The 25,320-nt window shown below is 34.5% G+C and overlaps 1 protein-coding gene and 1 pseudogene across 50 annotated transcripts in view; one reads left to right on the top strand and one right to left on the bottom strand.

Annotated features, from left to right (window-relative positions):
* Window positions 1-1,138: 1,138 nt before the first annotated feature.
* The window catches only part of PUM2 (pumilio RNA binding family member 2), a 94,891-nt gene continuing 70,709 nt past the window's right edge, over window positions 1,139-25,320 (bottom strand). For 27 of the 50 annotated variants that reach the window (XM_072767628.1, XM_072767616.1, XM_072767653.1 and 24 more), the window contains 8 exons: window positions 14,800-15,067; window positions 13,480-13,609; window positions 11,444-11,572; window positions 8,238-8,375; window positions 7,265-7,390; window positions 6,878-6,999; window positions 5,725-5,917; window positions 1,139-4,137 (listed from right to left, as the gene is read on the bottom strand). In XM_072767628.1, coding sequence (XP_072623729.1) covers window positions 4,006-4,137; window positions 5,725-5,917; window positions 6,878-6,999; window positions 7,265-7,390; window positions 8,238-8,375; window positions 11,444-11,572; window positions 13,480-13,609; window positions 14,800-15,067 — 1,238 coding nt within the window. In that variant the 3' untranslated portion in view covers window positions 1,139-4,005. Of the gene's footprint in view, window positions 4,138-5,724; window positions 5,918-6,877; window positions 7,000-7,264; window positions 7,391-8,237; window positions 8,376-11,437; window positions 11,573-13,479; window positions 13,614-14,799; window positions 15,068-25,320 lie in introns of all 50 variants that reach the window. The other 23 variants (XM_072767615.1, XM_072767623.1, XM_072767647.1 and 20 more) reach the window with 3 other exon arrangements.
* LOC112932147 (U6 spliceosomal RNA) lies at window positions 10,719-10,816 on the top strand (annotated as a pseudogene).

Raw genomic sequence — 25,320 nt, 5'->3', positions numbered from 1 at the left:
GGTAGACAGTGAACATTGCTCCTCCAGGGTTCCTCTACCCCCTTCCTTCCCCTGCCCCAGGCCCTGACCCCAACCTTCCTGAGAAATCACTGTCATTAGGGCAAATAGAAGGACTACTATCCAGGCCACTTTAGGAAATTTGCTTTTCTTAGGTTGGTAAGCTAGGGTGGGAGGATGTAATATTTCTCTCAGGGTCTTTTATTTATATTTTTAAAAGATTTATTTATTTATTCATTCAGAGAGAGCGAAGGGAGAGGCAGAGACACAGGCAGAGGGAGAAGCAGGCTCCATGCAGGGAGCCCGATGTGGGACTCGATCCTGGGTCTCCAGGTGGCGCTAAACCGCTGCGCCACCGGGGCTGCCCTCTCAGGGTCTTTTAATTTCACCATTATGATGTGAGAGTCAATGATTCCAAGGGTTGCTTTCAGCTCTGAACCAAAACAAGATAAAACTGGCATAAACAATGTGTCTGATAAAAATATTTCTTACAGTTTTACATAGATCTCTGCTTTGGATTCTATCAAATTATCTGTATGGCTTAAAACAAAAAGAACAGCTATACAATGGAGAGGAAAATGGAAAACAATATTAGCATCAGTTAAGAACTGGGTTCTATGTATTTTTTAAAAGATATTCTCGATCCTTAAAATCAGTGACCTAAATACTACTCATCCATAATACAGGTGGCGACATTGAGGCTTAGATAAGTTAACACACCCAAGTTCACAAGGTTTGTGAATCCGGATATAAACTTCAAATCCACGCTTGAGCCCAAACTGTATTCTTTAGACAACACTGTCTCTGAAAGTCCATGTGGAAAGGAAACAAACACCTATAGGTAAAGGTAAGTGATTTAATTTAATCCTCAAAACAACCTTGTAGAAGTATCATTTTATCAAGGAAACAGCTAAAAGTTTCATTTTATGAACTGTGTAATCACTCTATGTAATTAGACAGAAATCCTAAATACCAATCAGAAGATAGGAATACCATCAGAGTAATCAGTAGCCCCAGATTAGAATCCATGTGATAAAAATATTTGCTTTTCCTTATGTCAGAGTAAACTTGAATGGGCAATGTGAATTATAGTCGAGGTACAGAAGGGTATTTTATATCTAGAGAAAAACACAAGACCAGGTTTATTTCATACAATGTTATTCACACATTTTTCATTTTCTAATTTATACATAATATACAAAGTGAAGATAACATTATTTCATATGAACCAAGAAGAGCCAGGACTTAGACAAACTGGTCCAGGAACAATCCATATCAAAAGGAGACACCCAAGAGTAAAGTCTAAGTGGTTCTGCCCAATTAAAGTTTCTTTATTCTGAAATGTGATGCTCAGATTTTAGCAAAACTCCATGCCAACTTATTAAACAATGGTGGAATCAGGTGGGCACCAAAATGGCAGACGATAAAATTTCTACATAATATTCTCCTAGAATAGGCCCCAAAGTACTGGGAAGATTGGGTTGTCTACATTAGGATACATGGGAAAATCAAAACCTGAAAAAGGTTCCATTTCCCAGCTATCCCCTAGGACTTTCTAAATTTGCAGAGATAACTGCCTGTGTCAACAGAGGGTAGGAAAAAGGAAAACCAGGAATTCAACTGTGCAAATCCAGGAAAGTCACTTATCAACCTCCAACAAGAACAACTTGGATCATGATCAGCTCACGACCATGAGCTGATAATGGGAACAGAAATTCGACATGGGGGCCAGGACACTCAGGCAAAACAAAGGAGGATGGGGTGGAAGAGAGCAGCTTTGTATGGTGGTGGTGGGGTGGGGAGGAGGGAAGCACTGCCAATGGGACTGGGACATGCTGATGAGCCATTAAGACTATGAGAGGGGACAGTGACAAGTGGTTGGATCTAATGGACTCAACATGGAATGTTGGGTGAGAAATCTAGAATAACTCAACGTCAAACACGGAAAAGTATGCCTGGCACCCCAAACTTTATGCCATTATTTTTAGGCTCATGATATGAATAGCTAAGTGATAAAACCTTTATATTCCATATTGTGCTCAGAAGAATGCTTTTCTTCTGCAGACTTCTAATAAAAAAAATCCCTTACATGTTCAATTGAAGGAGAGAGCATGGTTCATTAGTTTTCAGCACTAAACAGAAGTGGGTCAACATAAATGGTTTTATACAAAATACTGACTTCAACAAAATACAAAGCACTTTCTTTATCTTTCAGAAACTGAATATACAAAGCAAGTTTTTTTCCAAAATATTTTCATAGGCAAAGGATTAAAAACGATTTTAATTATACACATATGGTCACAATTTTGCCTTAAAAAGATTGTTGGGAAATGTACATAAGGCCGCTTGTAAATGTACATCATGTTACTGTTATGTCTTATGTCCAGAGGAAAAAATGTTATCATACAGATTTGCTCTTACTTGGGAATAGGCTATTCAAAAATACAGTACTCTTCTGTACAAAGAAAAAAGTCACATCACATTTAATAAGATGGAAAAAGCATTGGCCTCCATGGTAACCAAATTTCTCAGTCCAATACTTTCTATTATGCACAATACCCTGACTTCTTGAAAGTGATCCAAATCCTAGTATGTCCATATTAACAGAGTCAACAACTATGTTATAAAAGAAAATGTTTCCCACAATAATAAAAAGAAAGCCGGTTCATACTTCTGAAACCATATAAAGATAAAAAATTTTTAAAAAATCACTCTCGATTTGGAGAAATAAATTTACATTATACAACACTATATGCCAGGTCAAAGAGGGCAGGGACATAAATGTACACTAAAATGCAAATGTTTCCCAAGGAGATAAAACAAATTCCATTTACAGCATGAAGGTTTACAAATGTACACCTGTACAACCAAGGAAAGCATCACTACTAAATTAGCAAGGCTTTTATAATAAACATTGAAACAAGATTTGCTTTCAAAGTGTAAACTTACATCTATTACTACACACACAATGCATATATTTATAGGAAGCAAAAAAAGCTATCTGAATATGTAGTCATGCTTAAATGTTGAGCTATCAAATTCACTTTTCAGTGGCCCCTTTCACCTCTAACTGGTTCCTACTCTTCCAAAATCTACTATGAAAAAGCAAAATAAAGCTCAACACTTCCTCAACATGTCCTTGTAATTCTATAAGCAAAACAATATACAAATTTCCACTCTTTCTCAGATTGCAAACCAAACTGAAAAGTTAAAATGGGACTTAACTTTTCAATGAGTGCATTTAATTGAATGGAAGTGTCACCATGATTTTTGTTTTTTCTACCTCTTATAACAATTACATATGTAAGTATATACAATACTTCTGTACATTGCCAGAGACGTTTTAGGGCAGTATTTGTATTAAAACCACATCCGCTGTAAATAATATAAGTTCTTTTCATCTCAAATCATTTAATTCTTGTCTTATTTGCCGAGTTTTTATTTGCATGATGGTTTGTGAATTACCAAAATACAACTTAACTTTCTTTTTAAAATATTAATAATATTTATGCAGTTGATTGTTAATCAGTTATAAAAAGGCTTCACACAAAGGACAAAAAAAAAATAAGGACTATATTTCTATATACATCTCTATAAACCTGTTGTGCTATGGGGTCCGTAGACCTACCAGACTGCAAGCCAGTTTATTAAAAGAATACTGTACTTTTTCCTTTAAAAACTATTTTTTTTGTGACTTTACAAGGTAAAAATTTACAAAATATGTGACAGCTTTTTTTGATAGTTACATCATATACAGGCATTCTGTGCTTTGCCAGCAATCCAATCTGATAGGTCTCCATTCAGGGCTGAATATAATTTATAATTCACCACCCCCACCCCCCAAATATACACAAGAACCTTAAAAAATTTACAAATGGATGAATAAAGTCAATAAATAGTTCTGCTTTTAAAAAAAAATTTGAAGATTCATAGTTGAGTTGTGTTTTGATAATTCACAAAAGAAACATTCTTTTCACATGGTTACATTATCTTCTTTCTCTTTTCCCTTTACAGCATTCCATTTGGTGGTCCTCCAATAGGCCCCAGATCTGGGCTATTTTTCAAATAATATTTTTCCAACTTGGCCAGTATATGCTTCCCATATGTGTATTTGCGCAAAGTAGTGATATGAGGACGAATCTGAAAAAGAAATAATCTGCTTAGTAAATCTGAGTTATTTTGATTTCTGGTTTCTTAAAAAAGCACTCCTAAATCTGGGTGATTCAGAAGAATAATTGATTTTAATATTCAAATCCTTTAAAGAAAGTTGTTTGCAAAAGTAATTCATTCTACTCAATCTCTCCAAACGTCTACTCCCAAAATTGTTCAATGAATAAACAAACCACTACTTCTACTAAACTATTATAAATGCAAATAGTAGAGGGGCTCCAAACACAGCAGGAAATTACGTGAACTATTAAGTTCTTAAAAAGTTGATGAAGGCAGAATTTTCTAGCTTGAATCTGTTGGGACAAAAATTCAACAGAAAATGGAGCAAAAGATACGAATGAGCAATCAGATATGTGATGACTAATACATACAAGTTGTTCAAAATCTAATAGTTTTTAAAATGCAAATGAAAAGAATCCTATCATTACTCTTTGCACTCAGATTGACAGATTTTTAAAGATTTTACAAAAGAGAGAGAGAGAGAGAGAGAATGTATGCAAGCATGAGTCAGGGGAGGGAGAGGGAGAAGCAGACTCTCCGCTGAGCAAGGAGCCTGATGTGTTTTCTCGATCCCAGAACCCTGGGATCATGACCTGAGCTGAGGGCAGATGCTTAACTTGACTGGGCTACCCAGGTGCCCCAGACTGGCAAAAAAGGACTCTTCTTATATATTGGTAGACAGATGTGCAAACGTGTGCAGATTTTTTTTAGAGCAACCTGGCAGTATCTATCCACATGTAAAATGTTTACTTCACACCAGCAGTTCCACATCTAGGAATTTATCCTACAAAAACAGTTAATTATGCAGACATTCGTATGTAGCATTGCTTATGACACTTAAAAAACCAGAAACAATCCAAATGTCATAAATATGATATTGGTTAAATAATGTATTTGTTAAAAATAAAACTGACAATCTTTTTTAAGTGTGTATTTTTAAGCAGAAATATTACACTTTAAGAAAGGTAGAAGAATTTGTGACGTTATATTTCTCTCTATATAATAAGAGGTCCAAAGAAGTTATTTATTTGTCCCCTGTTTCTTAAATGAATAAACTTAGAAAAACATTAGGTATTTAGTTTTTCTTCCAGTGTTCTTTTTTAAGTTTTCCTATGGAAATTAATGCATTTTTAAAGAATCATTAGATTCTTTGGGAGAAGGTACAGAGAAAACAGCTTAGCTGTTTTTAAAAACCCTAATCAAATCAAAAAAATTCTTTTTAGGGAGATGTATGAGGTTAGTGAGAAAACCTAATTACATTTTAAAATTGATGTTCAACCCATGTATTATGGCAAACCAAATATATCTAAATAAGATGGGAATGAGCAATACTAAAAGGAAGGCAAGTAGATGAGAAATGAATGTGATTCTGAAATTACTTTAGGAACTTAATGAGAGGGTACACCATATCTACATTTGTCAAAGGTTACTCATTGATTTTAGATTTTTTTTCTCCAGTTATAATAGAAGAGGAAATTAAAACCTAGAAAGCTAAAACTGTAGCCTGAAAGTCACACAAATTGAATCATCTATTTTAAGCGCTATGAACTGTATTACCTTATGCATGATTATCTTTCTCTGAGCAGGTTCAGCCATATCAATCATCTTCTGAACCACGTAATTGGCATACTGGTCCTTCATCATGGTGTATAAGGCACTGTGAGGACCATCATTCTGGCAGCAAACTTCATCAATCAGTAAAGCTCTCTCAGCACGGGAGGCATGAGTAACACACTTTTCTACTACATTGCTAAAAATTAAGTATATACACAAAAAGTTATTTTAAAAAAAAGTTTATTTATTCGGGGGGGGGGGGGGGGCAGAGGGAGAGGGGACTCCCTACAAAGCAGGGAGCCCAATGTGGGGCTCAATCCCAGGACCCCAAGATCATGACCTGAGCCAAAGGCAGACATTTAACAGACTGTACCCATCAGGTGCCCCCCAAAAGTTATTTTGTTACTTTTTTTCTTTAAAAACTTATTAGACAGTGAGCGAGAGAGAAATCCAATCGGACCTCAGGCTGAAAACGAGGCTCCATCTCAACCATGAAATAAATAACAGCCTCATCTAAAACCAAGAGTCAAAAAATAAAATAATAAAATATAAAATAAAATAAAATAAAATAAAATAAATAAAATAGAAATAAAACCAAGAGTCAGATGGTTAACCAACTGCACCACTTGGGCGCCCCATATTTTGTTACTTTTTCCTTTATAGCAAAATATCCTTGGTTTTGAAGGAATCTGCTCAACATATTGAAGACAGAAGAGACAAAACAGTATTCTCTTACCCTTTACTTTTTAAACAAAAATTAGTATCATAGAGGAACCCATACTGGATACCCACAAGTTTAATAATTAAAATTGTAATTCAAAAACAAGAAAACAAAGTCATTAGTAAGGTTTCAGATTTTCATTAACATGCACTAATTAAATTTGCATTTATAGACTTGGGAGACAAATCATTTCCTGAATACAGACTTCAAAAATGGAATATATATATTAAAAAAAAAAAAAAAAAAAAAAAAGGAATATATACGGGCAAACCAATTTGTCATGTAAGAATAAAAGCAACATTCTGTATGTGCTTTTCCCCTCTACTAAAAGAAAGATTATGTTCTAATGCTATAGTCTGCATGCATTTCTTTGTTTACTAATAAAAGCCTAAGAGTTAAAAGACTGACCCCTGGAATTAGAAAGTAATGCAATACCTGGCAAATTTGTGTTGACTCAGGGCTAAGACTTTTCCTCTGATTTCAGAAACAATTTTGCTTTTGTCTTCAGGTCGACCATGTTCCAGTACATGCTGAATAACGTAATTGCCATACTGATCCTAAGTACAGATATTTTAAAATTACTTTCCTTAAGTCATTCCTTAAGAATAATGATTATTCTTTAAAAAGATCTTAATTACCTTTCTTAAAGTTCAACATTATATAGTCAGGAGAATATACCAGGCTTCTTATCTCTGTGTTTCTACAGTGTGTTAATTGAGGAATAAATTATATTTCCCTAAATTTAACAATAAATTATATTTCCCAATATTATGAACCATTTTCAAAAATACATAAACATCAAAACTATTAGGGAGTTTATACCTGTACCAACTGCTCTGTGTGTTGGTGGAGTTCTTCTAAGATAGGTAAGGTCTGTTCTGCAGTGCAATGTTCTAGGATGCGCTGGATCACTCTGCAGCCATAAGGATGAGTTGAAAGTACAAACACCTTAAAAAATTGGAAGAAATACATTTCCATTATCCGATATTTTTGGAAAGTTCTATGAGGCAGTCAGGTTTTTTGAAGACATGCTGAATTAATTTAATATAGAAAGGTGTGGAGTCATCTTTAGCATTAACTACCACCCTGCTAGTAAAGATTGAAAAGTGGGGTGCTCAGTTTGGGAGTTGACAGGTTTTTTTTAAAGATTTTATTATTTATTCAAGAAAGAGAGAGAGTGAAGGAGAAGGAAAGCGAGAGGGAGAGAGAATCTGAAGCAGACTTCACACTGAGCACAGCCCCAAGCAGGGCTCCATCCCACAACTGTGAGATCATGACCTAAGCTGAAAACTAAGAATTGGACACTTAACCTACAGAGCCACCCAAGTGCCCCAGGAGCTAAGAGATATTGTGATCAAAAGGTACCAAGCCAAGATGGAAGGCATGTAATAATGAAAACAAACACACTGCAGGGTGAGGGCAGTGCACAATGTAATAAGCAGCTGTTAATTAATCACTATGTATTAGTTACTAATCGATATTTATTTTGTTTTGTTATATGGTCTTAAGTCTTCCTCTCTTTCTCCTCGAAAATCTGGGAAACACTATTGGGTTTATAAGAGTTGTGGTCCTAAAGTAATATAATTAAACTGATATTTCTAATTTTTCAGCTTCAAAACAAATGAAGCTATTGATGCATTCTATGAAAGAGGCAGAAATCACTGCACATTCACTGTCTCCTATTTTTGTATGACAGTACTGGGTATTCTAATCTTGTGACTTATGAAAAATGTTAACACTCAAATTCTAGAAAAATGCCCTGCTAACTAATTAAAAGCCAAAAATCAGTCCTTACTTGTCCTTTGAATGCATCAATGATGAACTGTAGTGACTGTGGCTGAACACATTCAATACATTTTTGAACAACGTGGTTTCCATTTTGATCTTTCACACATTTGAGTACATGACCATCTAGCTCTTTTACCATTTCACTCTGCAAAGAGAAGATGAGATTTTAAAAATTACCTCATCATACAGGATTAAAAATAGAGTAAAACTACACTAAAAAATTTGTTTACAGTTTTTTAAATATCAAAGTTTAAAGCCTACCCTCCGCCCTGCCGACAGAAGCTACTAATAGAATTATAAAAACATTTTGCAGAACTATAATGTAAAGGACACTTGCTGAAAATAACCTAGTGATGCTAAATTTGCCATAAACAACTCTCTTCACTGTTTATACCTTCTACTCATCTTTCTCAGCTAACAATATATACAATTAAGTCAGAATTCTACACTTTTTCTCTACTTAGCACACCCCTTCCCTCAAAATAAACTTTCAAAAATTTCTTGAAAGATTTGTTACCTAAAAAAAAAAAAAAAGATTATTTATTTAGAACGTGTTCAAGTAGGAGGTGGGGTAGAAGGAGAGGGATCCATGTGGGGCTTGTTCTTACAACCCTGAGATCATGACCTGAGTGAATTCAAGAGTCAGACACTTAACCAACTGAGCCACCCAGGTGTCCCTTCAGGGATGAATTCTTGGGAAATTTTAGATTTTTGTTTATTTAACTAGCAAAAATAACCCGTTTCATTTGTTTCTTTGCTTACTAATAAGGTTAAGCTTATTTATTACACTAAGGTTTATTAACTGCATTTTCTTTTAGCTAGTGATCTTAATTTTTAAAAAAAATTTTTTAAGCATTTATTAAAGAAACATCTAATTCTCAGGTAATATAGTTTGCCATACGATAATCTGTGTGCCTTATTAGTACAACAGGAAATAGTTTTGTGAAGAAATGGGAGTACACATAGTATAAAGGTGTCACATTTAAAGTATCTCTCACCCCAAAAAACTCTGAACCACATACTGACATAAGTAGAAGAATACTGTTAAGCCAAGATATAAGACAGATGTTTAGCTATAAACTAAGTAACAAGAAAAAATATTCTAAAAAATCCAAAGAATACCATTATTCATTAACAGGTTCATGTAAGGCTTATTCCCAGTGATTTATATTTTCAAATTTTAAAGATATTTAGGATATCTTTATTATTTATTTATTATTGAAGTATAACTGACAGACATACAATGTTATATTAATTTCAGGTGTGCAACATAGCAATCCAAGAATTACACTACACACTGTTCACCAAGATATGTAAAGTCATCACAAAATGTTATTATAACATTACTATCTTCCCTAATGCTGTACTTTACATTTTTGTGACTTCTTAAATTTTATAACTGAAAGTTTATACCTCTTAATCCCTTCCACCTATTACCTCCCCAACCTGCCACCCATCGGTCCTCTGGCAACGAAAATTTGTTCTCTGCATTTAAAATTTTGTTGTTTGTTCTACTTATCAGATTCCATATGTAAGTGAAATCAAAGATATTTGTCCTTCTCCTGACTTACTTCACTTAGTATAAACCACTCTAGGCCCATCCATGTTCTTAAAAAGGCAAGATCTCATTCTTTAAAAATATGTTAAAATATCTATACTGACTGGCTTGAGACTTACAGTAGAGCAGTTCTTTAAGCATCTACGATAATCAAAATTTGTCGACCTTTTCTACATTGTGATGTATCTTCAACTATTCTAAAATTCAGGATTTCCTCCAGAGAAGTAATGCTATTTTCTCACAAAGTTTTAATGCTGTGATTAATACATAAACATATATATACACATATCCATATATGTTATTAGTTTTTAATTCTAGAATTTACTTTATTATATAATAATGTATGTGGGTAGAAAGTCAAAGATAATCTTTACAATTTACTAATTACCAATGCCTTTCAAGAGCTAATTATTTTCTTAACACTAAGTTTCATTGTAATACATAAGCTAGTTAGATATAAAATAGTATCTATTTGGGGTTATGAATGTAATTTCGAAAGTCTGCTTAATCTCCTACAAGAACCACACTAGTGATGCTTCATATTTTAAAAACCTAGCAGATCAGCATTTATCCTCATCTTAATATTCTTGTCTATTTCAAATAATTTTAAAAATTATTCTGATCAGTTATAAGAAAATTCACATGAGCATATGATTGGAATTGCATTAATCCCTTTTTTAACTTAAAACAATTTAAATAGACTTTCCCATTCAAGAATATGATATATTCCCTTTTTTTTTTAATTCCTTTAATTTATATATGTTCTCTTTCCTCTTTATCTTAAAAAACTGAATCTTATTAGGAGAATTCTTAGGTTGCTTTTCCTATTGAGTGAAACTTTTAAGATATATAAATATATATAAATGTATATATATTCTTTTTTAACTGGCATATAGGAATGCAACATTTTAGTATTTTTATTCTTGTGCTTGCTTCGGCAGTATACTAAAATTGGAATGGTACAAAGAAGATTAGCATGGCCCCTGCACACAGAGGACACACAAGTTCATGAAGCATTCCACATTTTTTTTTTTTTAAGCATTCCACATTTTTATGTGAACTGAGTTAAAGGAACACTTAAAGGGCACTCTACTCAAAGAAAATTTATTTTTATTTTTTTTAAAGATTTTATTTATTCATTCATGAGAGACACAGAGAGAGAGAGAGGCAGAGACACAGGCAGAGGGAGAAGCAGGCTCCATACAGAGAGCCCGATGTGGGACTCGATCCCAGGACTCCGGGATCACGCCCTGGGCCAAAGCAGGTGCTAAACCGCTCAGCCACCCAGGTGTGCCTATTTTTATTCTTATGATAGAAATGTTTAAGTACAATCCAGATACACTTTGGAAAAATTAAAAGGTATTCCTGATACTACAGAAAATCAAATAAGCAAGTGTAGCAAAAATACCCATCATCTAGCACTGCATACAACATAACAGGTACTTAGCTATCTTCATTTAAAGATGAAAAAATGTTGAAGAAATGAAGAGGACAGATCAAAGATCTACTGTATAATAATGTACCGTTTTGGACAGATTTCTTAAAGTATTTTTAATTTTAGAAATATTTAACGTTTCAGTCCAAGATATAAGATAATAAAGTAATAATTTAAAAACTGAATAAAATACAAAAATTTTGTCTTAACTTACAATTACCTGCTGGTCAGACGAAATAGACTCTAATGCTTTCTGAATAACACGGCAGCCATACATCTGCAAGGCTAAAGGCAGAACATGACCACGAATACGAGTAGCAAGGGCTAATTTTTGATCCAAACTCCCAAACTGATAAAAAAGAAATTAGTATTAATAAAAATAATCACAATATTATCTTTTTAAACCTGAATAGCCCACTGTTTACAGCCTATTCATTCTACTTTTAAAATATCACATTTGGTAATCACACAGGAAGGAGGATTTAGGTAAAAGCTAATTAAGATAGATCCAGAGCTGTATGAAAGAACTGTATTGCTTTGTGTGTGTGTGTGTGTGTGTGTGTGTGTACGCGCGCACGCGTTACGTTTCACTATCTAAAGTCTCCTTGTTATAATACATTAAACATCTGTTATTCTTTTAAAGTAAACATCTTTACTCTTCATTTTAAACAAACAACATTCTCCTCATTTTTAACTTCTGAGCCATACATTCAGATAATTCTCAACTATATTCTGAGGTAACTGCAGGAATCTTAAGTCAAACTAAAACACAGATACTTAGTTATAAGCTGAGAATTAACTAAATCACAAAATACATGACATCTAACAAATCCAAAAGGACTATACTATTATTAATTTCTTCACCTACAACATACTCCCAATGCTTTATATATATATTTTTTAATTTAAAGATTTTATTTTTTATTTATTCATGAGAGACACAGAGCGAGAGAGAGGGAGGCAGAGACACAGGCAGAGGGAGAAGCAGGCCCCATGCAGGGAGCCTGATGTGGGACTCGATCCCGGGTCTCCAGGATCACGCCCCGGGCTGCAGGCGGTGCTAAATCGCTGTGCCACCAGGGCTGCCCTGCTTTATATTTTCAAATATTAATCAGATTAATATTAAACTTCTTATTTAAAGTAGGCCCATATATTTTAAAACTATTTTTGTGATAAAATATATAGTATAAAATGTCATTTTCACCATTTTAAGTGTGAGGATCAGCACTTAAATATATATACTTAAATAACCAACATTTATTAATACTATTTTTTTATTTATTCATGAGACACAGAGAGAGAGAGAGAGAGAGAGAGAGAGAGAGGCAGAGACATAGGCAGAAGGAGAAGCAGACTCCATGCAGGCAGCCTGATATGGAACTTGATCCTGGGACTCCAGGATCACATCCTGGGCTGAAGGCAGGCACTAAACCGCTGAGCCACCCAGGGATCCCTGAGAATGAGTGGTTTTAATTATATTCACAATGTTGTGCAATCATCACTACAAACTGTTTCTAAATCTTCTGTTGCCTCAAACATACTGTATGCATTAAGCAGTAACTCCCTACTTCCCCCAGCACCTAGTAAGCCCCAATCTATTTTATGTCCCTATCAATTTGCCTAGTGTAGGTATTTCATGTAAGTGAAACTCTGTTTGTCCTTTTACAACTGGCTTATTTCACTTAGCTTCATCCATTCCTTCTTAGAGCTGAATAATATTCTATCATATGCATGTATCAGATTTTATCCATTCATCTATTGGACATCTGGGCTGTTTCTATCTTTTGGCTACTATGAATAATGCTGAAACAAACACTGGTGTTTGAGTTCCTATTTTCAATTATTTTAGGTATATATAAGTGTTGAACTTTTCATGTGCTTATTGGCTATTTGTATATCTTCTAGGGAGAAATGTCTACTCAAGTCCTCTGTTCATTTTCCTTTTAAAAAATTCTTTTTAAGTAATCTCTGCACCCAATGTGGGGTTCGGACCCACAACTTTGAGATTAAGAATGGCACACTTCAACTGAGCCAGCCAGGGACACCTCCTATTCATTTTTTAATTGAGTTGTCTTTCTGTTGTTGAGTTTTAAGAGTTCTTTATATATTCTGGATATAAAATCAGCTATGTAAATTTGCAAATATTTTCTCCCAAGCTAGTATACTTTTTATATGAAAAGGACTCTTACCCAACTTTCTGAACTTTTCTAAGCATTAAGCATATAGATGGATATACAAACATGTATACGTGCTTACCTCAAAAAATTTCTGTATAACATAGTTTCCAAACACATCTGTCATTAATTGATATGCTGCTTGTAGAATTTCATTAAATACCATCTGTCGCTCAGCTGGAGTAGCTCTCTCTAGTTTTTGTTGTATGAATCTAGGTAGAAAAAATTTTACATGCCATGACAGCACATTGAAAACAAGCTTCTGTAAAATCTGACTTGAGTATTACACATCCCCACATATATACACATAAAATTATTTCCAAAAATAGTACTAACACATTTACTACTGTGAACCGCCAATTTAAAGGAAAAAAAAAAGACCAAAGTTAGGAAGCTGTTCTTTATAACACCTTAAATTACTTTTTTCCTTTATAACATCTTAATTTAAAATAACTACCAGTTAGGCAAAATGTCTGGACATAGGGAGGTTTAATAGTTATTTCTGGTTGCATTATAAATCAAGGAAGAAAAATTAGATTTTATTGCCTATTCACATACTTTCTTATAATATTACTATCTAAGTTTAGAAAATAAAAGAAACCCTTACAAATAAATTCTTAGCCATTGTGAGTGATACAAGGTTGTTTTGCTACTCTTAAGGAATGCTCAGGGCAGCCTGGGTGGCTCAGCGGTTTAGCACCGCCTTCAGCCCAGGTCCTGCTTTTCCCTCTGCCTGTATCTCTGCCTGCCTCTCTCTCTCTCTCTCTCATAAAAAATAAAATATTTAAAAAAAAGAAGAATGTTCAACCACAGGGAGATACAATAAAACTATAAAAAGAAAAAGCCATACAAATTTAATAAATGTGTTACAATTCAACTTTTTCCTTTTTGTGCTCTATCTTGAGAACACCAACTCACATGTACATATATTATGTTTAATGTATAAAATTGCCAATTTTTTCTAAAACAAAAGTGAAATGTTTCAACTTAAGCCGCATCACATCAAATACTAATTTATAAAGGAACACAAAACCATTTAACTTTAACTTTGTTTTAATAAAGTCTATACATTGGGGACACTTAAGTCGACAAATGTAAATTAGAGCATTATTTTATTTTAATCAAAAGTGAGTCAATGTTTTGAATAAATATTGAATAAATATTATTCAATAAAAGGCATTCCTCTATTTTCATTACAGAAACCAAAAATAATTTAAGAACCTGCATTTTTATCACTTATCCAAAATTACTAATCCATATTAGGTATGTATTTTTTAAAAACTTCTAACTTTTATAAAGATTGATCCTAGTGAAGAAAAATGTAGCCTCTTAAAAGGCAGCAATTTTCAAAGCAAAAATACAGTGCAACAGTGCAGAGTAATCATAAACCATAATCACCTACCTAGAACCATGCTGGTCTTGAGAAAACTCAACTATGTGTCCAATCAGGTCTCTAAGTTGAAGGTTTGGAAAACGGTTGTTCCTGAAATCTTCCAATAATCTACTTCGGCCAGAAGGCATAATATCAGACCTATTATACCGAAGCCGAGAAGGAGGAAAGAGCTGGCTGCTGGAGCTGAACAGACTGGAAGTGCTTGAAGCACTTCGGTATTTTGCTTCTGCTCCAGGTGCTGCAGAGATATATCGACCACTACCATTTGTCAGGCCTCCTACAACAAAGCAGCTGTGGTCAGTAAGTATTTTTGACAAGGCCATTCCTCAAATAAGAGTTATTTAAAACTAAAATTTCAATCAAAAAATATTCATTTCACTAACCACTAACTCCTATATGTTATAATAGGAAATTAAAATTGGAGGAGAAATCTCACACGTTTACTTAATGTGTGCAGCTATAGGATTCGGGGGGGGGGGGGGGGAAAGACTGGAAAACAGGAGAAAAATAAACCTGTATTTGTTCTTGGCAGTTTAGTTTGAAATCGTAATTATTAACATTTAACGCCATACACAAAACTTTTATTTGTTCTTGGAAGCTTAGTATAAAACATAATTATAGCAAGTAATTTCGTACATACTAGTATCAATACCAGAATACTGAAACCACCAACAAAATTTCCAGTTTATTAACAAGGTTACAAATAGCTGGCTAACTCAGATTTTAAGCCACCGAAATAGAATTGGGCTGAAATTGACTTGCAGTGTTAATGGAACATGGGCTAAATTGATCCTTTTTTGGGCTATGTTTAAAAAATGCATTAAAGTCGTATATACCTCTATGCAAAGAAAAATCTTTTTTTTTTTAAAGTAGATTGTATGTACAAGGTGGTGCTTGCACTCACAACCCTGAGATCAAGAGTTGCATGCTCTATGGACTGAGACAGGAGCCCCAAAAAACCGTTTCTTAAAGAAGTTATAACATACTGATTAATTTCTGAAGTTAAAAAAAAATCCCACAAAACTAAGTAATAAATCGAAATTACATCTTATTTAAAAATCTTTTAAAAATTTAAAGGAATACTCTCCATAAAACATTATTTTACTAATAAAGAAACAGAAATAAACATTTATTTTTCCTGGAACTTTAATCTTGATCATTTGAGACAAAATAAAAAGCCTCTCTTTAACTTCTATTCCATTCCAAACAAGAAAATTAAAGGGCAATCAATAGAAACAAAAAATACAAGCAGGAAATTGTTATCACAAATAACCATTTAAAAGTACTTGACAGTGTCCTTTTAAAAAAGAAAAATGTGTTGAAAACCATAAAGCACAGATTTAGTAACTCAGATAAACAGAATCTACCATCAGCTTTATTGCCTTTGTATACCATCTCTATGTAAAGTAATGCTACATATATATATATACAATCCAAACCACAAGGCAGAGATGATGCCAAGGACACACTGTCAGTGCGAAGTTGCAAAGTTATACAGAGGCATTTATAAAGGCAAAAAGAGTTATAGGGACAAAGAGCAGTAAGACAGTTATAATCCTGGAGAGTGAATTGAGTTAGAACATTCCTCTTTTACTTTTAGTCCCCACTGCCCTAGCATTTCTTTGTTAAATTTCCCACCATCCAGATTACACATAATTCATATATGACTTTCCGGTCTTCTTTCCAATGTTAAGTGCCATAAAATTACCTTCACCTATATACTAGATACCTGATACCTAAAACAATGTCTGACAGACCATGAGTACACACTAATATTCATGACAATCTTGTGTAACATTAACTGCCCAAGGTCCAGTTCTGAACTCTTTCTTAAAAGTGTGTAATCTAAAAACTGAAAAAATTCAGTGTTTTAATACTGTCTTGATTTCCCCAATACTCTTAACCCTCTAGCATCTATTATTTCTATTTATACAGTTCCATGAATATATATAGTGCCATAAACTGTTCACTAGCCCATTAGAACCTTTAACAATTCTTTAATCTTTTCATAGGGTAGGGGTGCTCTGCTTATTATTCCTATGTGTTTTTACAAAGAACAGTTATAATGTTCCATTCAAAGGCTACTTTGATGATGTCACTTTACAGTAAAGCATCCTGCTAAAGTACATCCTCTAAATTCTTCAGTCTAATTTTCAAGTCATTATTCTGAACCTACTTCACACACAAATTTCCTAGTAGAATCCTAGTTTAATTGTTTACTTCTCCTTCTCTTGTTATCTTTGCACCATTACTTATCATTACCTCAAACATAAGGCCCAATCCTACACCTTGTTACCCTTAATGAACTGAAGATTTTTAACACCAAATTCAAAATACATATTTATCCCCAAGTATGACTATGCCAATTTTGTTTGGTACTTCTAATATTCAACAGAAATGTCTCCCAAGTCTATTCTTTGATTATATTCTATCAGCTCCCTAACACCAACTTAACTCCCTAACTTAAACTGCCTTGAGTTTTAAAAACCTCAGAATTTCAGTTCTGGAAGTCTAATTAGTATTTGCATTTACAAAATGGAAAAAATTTCACTCAGGGCAGGATGCCTTTCTTTCTTTACAAATTAAGTATTTAAAACCCAATTCATAATATATTACACATTTTTAAATGTGGTTACTAAACAATGAAAGCAAGCCATCTAAAACCTATTCTGGAATTGAGGGACATTTTACAAAACTGGCCTATATTTTAAAATGTTAAAGTCATAAAAGACTGAGAAATAGTACAAGATTAAAGAACCATGACAAACGAGTGTCATGTGTGAGGCCCCTAATCAATCTCCCTCCCAGTCCTCACTCTCTCCCTACCCCTTCTGGAAAAGTTTCAGTGAAGTTGGGTGATTTGATTGTGGTACTAAATCATTGTTAATATCCTGACTTTGATAATTGTGATTACATAAAAGAATGTCTTTATTTTCAGAAAACATATTGATATATTTATGGACAATGTCTGCAGCTTCTTTTCCAGAATATCAAGGAAAAAAAAAAAACTAGATGTGAGAGGAAAGGAATATGCAGAGGAGAGAAGAGAGAAAAAGAATGATAAAGCTCATAAGGAAAAAATAACATTTGGAAAATGTGGGTAAAGGGAATGCTGAAATGCATTTATATTAGTGTTACAACTTCCCCAAAGTCTGAAATTATTCCAAAATTAAAAACATACAAACAGGCTATCTATATTCATTTCATTGCTAATGGTAGTCTACAAGCAGATGTGTTTCTGTACCAAGTGTATGAAAGGGATAATAGTCCTTCAGTAATCATCACTGACACCTCCCCTTATCATTTACCACTCCTTAATCACTACTTAGATGTTACTGGACATGGAGATTTGTACGATAATTTCACAGATGAAGTCATTAGGGCTCAAATGTGATATGTAGCTAATAAGCCAGGACCCTTGGCTACAGCTTAAAACACAACAGTGTGCTGCCCCTTACATGCTATTTACAGAAGGAGTTTTCAAGTTTATTCGTTAACAACTGAGTGAAGGCAAACATCTTACAATTATCCTAGAAGAACATGATTTGATAAGTTTTCATTAATTTCCTTGAGAAGTCTGCCATTTTAGAATCCTTCCTACTGGGCAGCCCCCGTGGCGCAGCGGTTTGGCGCTGCCTGCAGCCCAGGGTGTGGTCCTGGAGACCCTGGATCAAGTCCCATGTCAGGCTCCCTGCATGGAGCCTGCTTCTCCCTCTGTGTCTCTGCCTCTGCCTCTCTCTCTCTGTGTCTCTATGAATAAATAAAATCTTAAAAAAAAAAAAAAAGAATCCTTCCCACTATTAATCAAAAGCTAAAAATTATAAAATACGGAGAAAATCATGGGCGAAGAAAAAAGTGTAACATAAACCGCAAAATAAATAAATCTGACTAGTCTTTTCATTATCTTCTACCCCCAGAGGACTTGTAATAGCAGCTCAACTTAGCAGACCTGTGTATTCTTTTAAAAATACAGATTTCTGAGCCTCACTCAAAACATACTGAATTACAATCAGTGGATACTTTTTTTTTTTTTTCCCCCCAGTGGATACTTTTTATTTAAAAAAAATCTGAAGATTATATTCTGATAGAAGAGTCTGGAGGCTAATGAATTAAAATTCAAGATAATTCAAGGGTTCATTGTATAGCAGGCTGTCAACTACTAATTTCAAATAAAAATGGGTAATCCTAGTAATTTTGGGCCCTGAAAAGGGTACAACTATATATAAGCTACGAGACAGAGCCTGTTTCAGAAGATAAGGCTCTAAAAAGCTTAAGAAATGGTAAGGGGATAACCAAAGATAATCAATTAGTTGGAGCAGGTAAAGAATCAATGATAAGGGGTGGCTGAAAAATGTCGAAAATGGGGACAGTTTATTTTATGACATTAATTTTAGTTACTTCTATACCATAAACAGGTCAACTTAGTATTTTTAGTTCAGTATTTTTTCTCTGATCACTTTTTAAAAAGTATATGGAACATCTAGAGTAGACAGTAACAAACATGGGTAATCTGACTTACTGATTTATCTGCATACTGTTGGACTTTGGTAGGAAAAAGGACTTCAAATTAGTGCTTCTCAATATGTACATGAATCACTTTGAGACATCAGTTACACTTTCCTAACTTCAAAAGCTATGATTTGTCAAAGGACAACATTGATCAGACCTTTGACCTGAGTTCTGGCATCTCATTTATTTATTTATTTATTTTTCTGGCATCTCATTTAAATAAAGTTTGTGTTCAACATCATCAGTTCCTTTTACCTACTTTAGAAAGTCCATTTAACGACTTAATATTGATAACTGATACTATGTGCTAGATCCTGATGGTCCATGAGGATCCATGCAAAAGGCAAGAACCAGGGCAGCCCTGGTGGCGCAGCGGTTTAGCGCCATCTGCATCCTAGGGCGTGATCCTGGAGACCCAGGATCGAGTCCCACGTCGGGCTCCCTGCATGGAGCCTGCTTCTCCCTCTGCCTAAGTCTCTGCCTCTGTGTGTCTCTCATGAATAAATAAATAAAATCTTAAAAAATAAAAATAAAAAAAAACCACACACACACAAAAAACCCACAAAAGGCAAGAACCATTTATTGAGCACTCTTTTTTGGACATTCAGAACATGAACTTTGCAGAAAATGCTATACTGTGTTGAAATTCTGCCTCCCCTAAAGTCTGCCATTTTAAGTCATTCAGCTCGGGTAATCTGACATAACGTCCCCACCAAACTAACACAGATTTTGGTACTCAGACTAAAGTGCTACCGGAAAAAAAGCCTAATAATGAAGTGAATTTGGATTTGGGAGGTGCTTAACAAAAAGGCTTAACTACTCTGAAGAAAGGTTTGGCAGAAATACATATATTAAAAGCAATTCTGACAAGGGCTCAGATGTGAAGAACACTTACCCAAACTGCTACCGTCTTAGAGAGTATATGTTTGTCATGAATGCTGGTAGAAATATGAATGCTAAAGATGCTTTAAGTGAAAGTTAAGAGAAAATGAGAAACAGGTTATTGAAAATGGGAAAACTAGACTGAAGTGTGTTATACTGGGCAGAAAAGAGAACTGATATGGATATTTAGCTAAGATTTCCAAGCAATGTGTTAAAGGTATGGTCTGGTTTCTCCTAATTGCTTATGATAAAATAAGAGAAAAAGATAATTTCAAGAAGGAATTGCTAAACAAAAGAAAATCAGCACTTGATGATCTGGAAAAATCTTGGTTTATCCAGATAGAATGCTAAGGACACAGAGCCAATGGGCATGGCTGGATAGTCCCTTGACATTATGGGAGACCAACAATATTTTTGAGAATTTCCTATGGACAGAAACACTGTCAGCCTGGCCTGAGAAGGTCAGAGATGGAACAAAATGAAAAATGACTCTGAGTTGGGACACCTGGGTGGCTCAGCGGTTGAGCATCTGTCTTTGGCTCAGGGCATGATCCCAGGGTCCTGGGATCGAGTCCCCCATCAGGCTCCCACGGGGCAGGAAGCCTGCTTCTCCCTCTACCTATGCCTCTCTTCCTCTCTCTCTCTCTCATGAATGAATAAATAAAATCTTTTCAAAAAATGACTTTGAGAGCAGAGCCACAGATGCAGAGCTAGAAAGGTGGGGCAGCAGCAGAGCATCTAAGTCACAAATGATTATTATTCTCAGGTCTTGTCAAAGTAGGATTTGTCCTGCTGACTTTCAGACTTGCCAGAGACTGGTAATCCCTTCATTCTTTCCAATCTCTCCCTTTGGCAACAGGAATGTCTTCCCTATGCCTGTCCCACTACTGTATTTTAGAAGCAGATAACTTGTTTTGTAGGCTTCATAGGTCTACAGAGAAGAATTTTGTCCCAGGTTGATCCACATTCAGTGTCTGACAGAGAAGATGAGATCTGGACTTTTCTGAGTTATTTATTTTTTAAGGATTTTATTTATTTCTTTGAAAGAGTACAAGTGAGGAAGGGGCAGAGGGAGGAAGACAGACTCCCTACCAAGGAGGGAGCCCATCATAGGGCTTGATCCCAGGACCCTCAGATCATGAACTGAGCCAAAGGCAGGTGCTTAACCAACTGAGCCACCCATGTGCCCATTTTCTGAGTTATTTAGATGAGATTTTTAGACTTTGGGTTGATGGGAGAATGGGTTCTGACTCTTTTGGGTGAATATATTCTGCATGTGGGCCAAACATGAATTTAGGGGAACCAGAAGGCAGACTACACCTGGTTGAACTGAGTCTCTCAAAAAACTATGTTCAATTCTTAATTTCTGGCACCTGTGAATTTGATTTTATTTGGAAATAAAGTCTTGGCAAATGTAACCAAGTTAAAATGAAGTCATAATGGATTAAGTTGGGCTCCTATCCAATGATTGGTGTCCTCCTAAGAGGAGGAAAATTAGGACAGAGACACACAGGGTGAATGTCACATACTGAGGTAGGTAGAAATAAGATTGATGCATCTAACAAGCCAAGGAATGCCAAGGATTGCCAGCAACCACCAGAAGCAGAAGCTAGGAAGAGGCAAGGAAGGACTGCTGCCTCTTTGGTCTTCAAAAAGACATGGCCCTGACATCACCATGATATGACTTCTACATTTCAGAAGTGTGAGACAATAAATTTGTTTTAAGCCACCTAGTTGTAGTAGTTCACTAAAGCAGTCCTAGAAAACTAATACATATACTATCTTCTTAAGAACCCTATGGGACAAGGAAATTATCTCCATTTTACTTGTGACACAACAGACTTGGAGAAGCTAAATATTTTACTCAAGAATGAATAAATAATAATTAGATTGAGGTTTTTCTAAAACCCTTACGTCTCCACAATTCACTTAAACCTTTTAGTTATACTGCACTTTACCTCATAAAGAACATTTAATGGCATATGATGTTCTTAAATCTGGGATACGCTTGAAGTTACATGGGGAATAAATTACATATAATATTTTTTAGTCATTATTAACTATATGTTTGCCATATAAAAGACACAAACATTTTACTGGAAAAAGACCGAAGTTTCAGGGAGTTTAAAAGCCAATGTGATTTATTTTATTTATTTTTGAGAGAGAATAAGTCAGTGAGCAGGGGAGAGGGAGAGAATATCCAGCAGATACCCTGCTGAGAACACAGTCTGACTCAGAGTTCAATCCCACAACCCTGAGATCATAAGCTGAGCCAAAACCAAGAGTAAGATGCTCAACTGAGCCACCCAGGTGCCCCCAAAGTCCAGGTGATTCTAGTTAAAAGCATAATCCTTCCAAATCATTTTTAATAGGTTAATATAAAAAGCATAAATGTCTGGTGTGCTATCTTAAAGTTGTACATCTTATGACAACACGTAAAGCAAACATTAGATGCAAACTGCAAACCAAAATAAAGATCTGTTGTTTCCATTTCAGTAGAAATTGTTTTGTAAAGCACTTAAATAACCTTACCTTTAGCCTGTAGTTAGGTGTAAACTTTCTAAAAATACAAAGAGGGAGACCATCACAACAAAACATATTTGATAATCTTCCCTCATTCATCAAAAAGCATTTAAAAAGATTTTACTTTTTAATATATGAACCAGTCTTCAGACTAGTATTACATCATTTCTATGATTAACTCACTTAGCCGATTTCCATTATTCCAACAAAAAAAGCTAGTTTTGTTTGGTTTCAAAAATTGCTTAAGGCTTAATCTTTAGGGAAAACTAACTGCCTCTCTAACTGTTGAAAATAAGGACACTTTAAAAATTGCCTATGCCCCCAAAATCCTAGTGAAAACTAACAGCCTCTCTGTTGAAAATAAGGACACTTTAAAAACTGCCTATGCCCCCAAAATTCTAAGTAGTGGGGTGAACTTCAATGACTGCCCAATATGGACACATGAGCAAAAATATCTCCCTGACATCTCAACTACCCTTTCAGATCTGACCTCAATTCCTGGCTTGGGTAAATGCTTTTGGTGACAGTTAAGAAACCATCAGGCTATAATACAAGATCTGCATTTCTTTTTTTCATTTCTTTTAAAATATTCCTGCTGCGATTTCATGGCCAGCTGCCCTGAGTGGCTGGAGTAAATGAAAACTGTAGGAGCTGGGATTTTTCTCTTTAAAACATGATTACTCAGTGGATTTATGCAATCTTAAGGTTTGCTTCATGAATTATGAATATTAGGGAGAAAAATTTTGATCCTAGACAAACATTAGAGGCACACAGATTTTTCTCTCTTGTTGAGGTTGTTAAAGTGGTGGAAAGAGGGTTGAACCGAGAAGGTACTGTGAAAGATACGTTTAACCCAGAAAAACCTAAAGCTAAACTCAATTTCAAAAACCAAAAAGACAACCCAGAAAACCAAAAACAAAAAACCACACACACAAAAAAACAAAAACCCCACAAAACACATACACACAAATAAAATTCCACAGTTGACTGTCATAAAACTTTTCAAAGTGCAGTATTCTGAAGAGTATGGTTCTAACAAACTGATCAGAAAACACACTGACTGGAACTGCCAAATAATGCTTTTAGAAATCCATGAATAATGTAAACTGATTTTTGAAACAAGAAAGTAGCTAGTGTACAATAGATTCATTAATAAAATCCTCATTATCAATTATCCAAACTTCTGATGAGATCTGACTAATCTTTAGAGCTGTGGAGAAAGGTTTCAGCTTTCTTGCTTCTAATCTAAAATAAACCCAAGAATAACTCTAATATAAGTCCAGTCTGTGGTAAATCTGGTACCAAAAAAAATCATTAAGGAAAGATGGTAATTCTAATGGACAGATTATGTTTATATAAAATGGAATTAAAGTGCAATAAGGAAAGAGCACTACAATCTTTACATTTTAACTGCTAACATCTATGTCTACATTCAACACAACACTACAATCTCCATTATAGTGGGTAGGGATGGTGTCTTTTTCTGTAACATGGTATCTCTAGTCAAGCAGTCCTTATTGGCTGAATGAATTAATATATAAAATTCTGACCAGACACAAAAATCCTAAAACGGAGGTGAAAAGTACCCACAAAAGATAAACATAAAATAGTAATGGATTAGTCTCAGTATAAATTAAGCTTATTCCTATTCTGTTTAAAATGTCATATAAAGATGACCCCATTTCATCAATTTTAATTTAGAAATTAGTAATAAAATATTTTAAGAGGCTACTAGAGTAAAAATTATTTAACTTGGATTAAAGGTCAATTGTTAGCAAGCAAAAAGCCATAAAGGAATCAATATATCGACATTCAAACACACTTTCCCCACCAACTCACAATAGGCCAAGTTATATTTTAGCACAATTTTATTAAAAGTTGACAAAAATTCTAATCTTAGAGAATAAGACCCTTTATTTATTCAGATAGATATTACACAGAAAGAAAAGCATTCTCTGAGAATGCAATGTGATATCCTAGAATAAGCCAGATAGACGTGGGCTCAAGATTTTTGTTCTTTACTAACTTCATGACTATAAGCAAATTATTTAATTTCTTTGAGAATAAAATTTGTAACTGTGCATGAACAGTTAACATGAACAGTTAACATGAACAGAATGTGAAAGAGTAGTCAAAGTTCATTTTCCTCTATTTGGGTATTTAATTGCTCCAGTCCAATTTACTAGAAAGACCATCCTTCACAAATATACCAGAGTGGTAAGGGGGTAAGTTACAAATCAGGTAACTAAATGAGTAGGTCTATTTCTGGATCCACTATTCTATTCCACTGGTTTACTTATTCTTGTGCCAATACCAAAATTTTAATTACTGTAAGTTTTTAACAAATTTGGTATTAACTTGGTTCTTCAAGATTGTCTGGACTATTCTCGGCTTGGTCTTTCCATTTATAATATTAAAATCAGCTTGTCAATTTCTTTAAAAAACCAGAAAAATTCTTGAGACTGTGCTGAATCTATACATCAACCTGAAGAAAGGCAGTGTCTTTATAAGAGTCTATCAATCCCCAAATACAGTATGCCTACCCATTTAATTGACTTATTTAACTTCCGTCAGTGGTTTAGAGTTTACAGTGTAAAGATCTTGCCCTTCTTCCAT

Source organism: Vulpes vulpes, chromosome 8 (assembly GCF_048418805.1).
Source record: "Vulpes vulpes isolate BD-2025 chromosome 8, VulVul3, whole genome shotgun sequence".
Lineage (NCBI taxonomy): Eukaryota > Metazoa > Chordata > Mammalia > Carnivora > Canidae > Vulpes > Vulpes vulpes.
The sequence above is the reverse complement of the archived record's forward strand: the minus strand, read 5'-3'. Positions and strand labels throughout refer to the sequence as shown.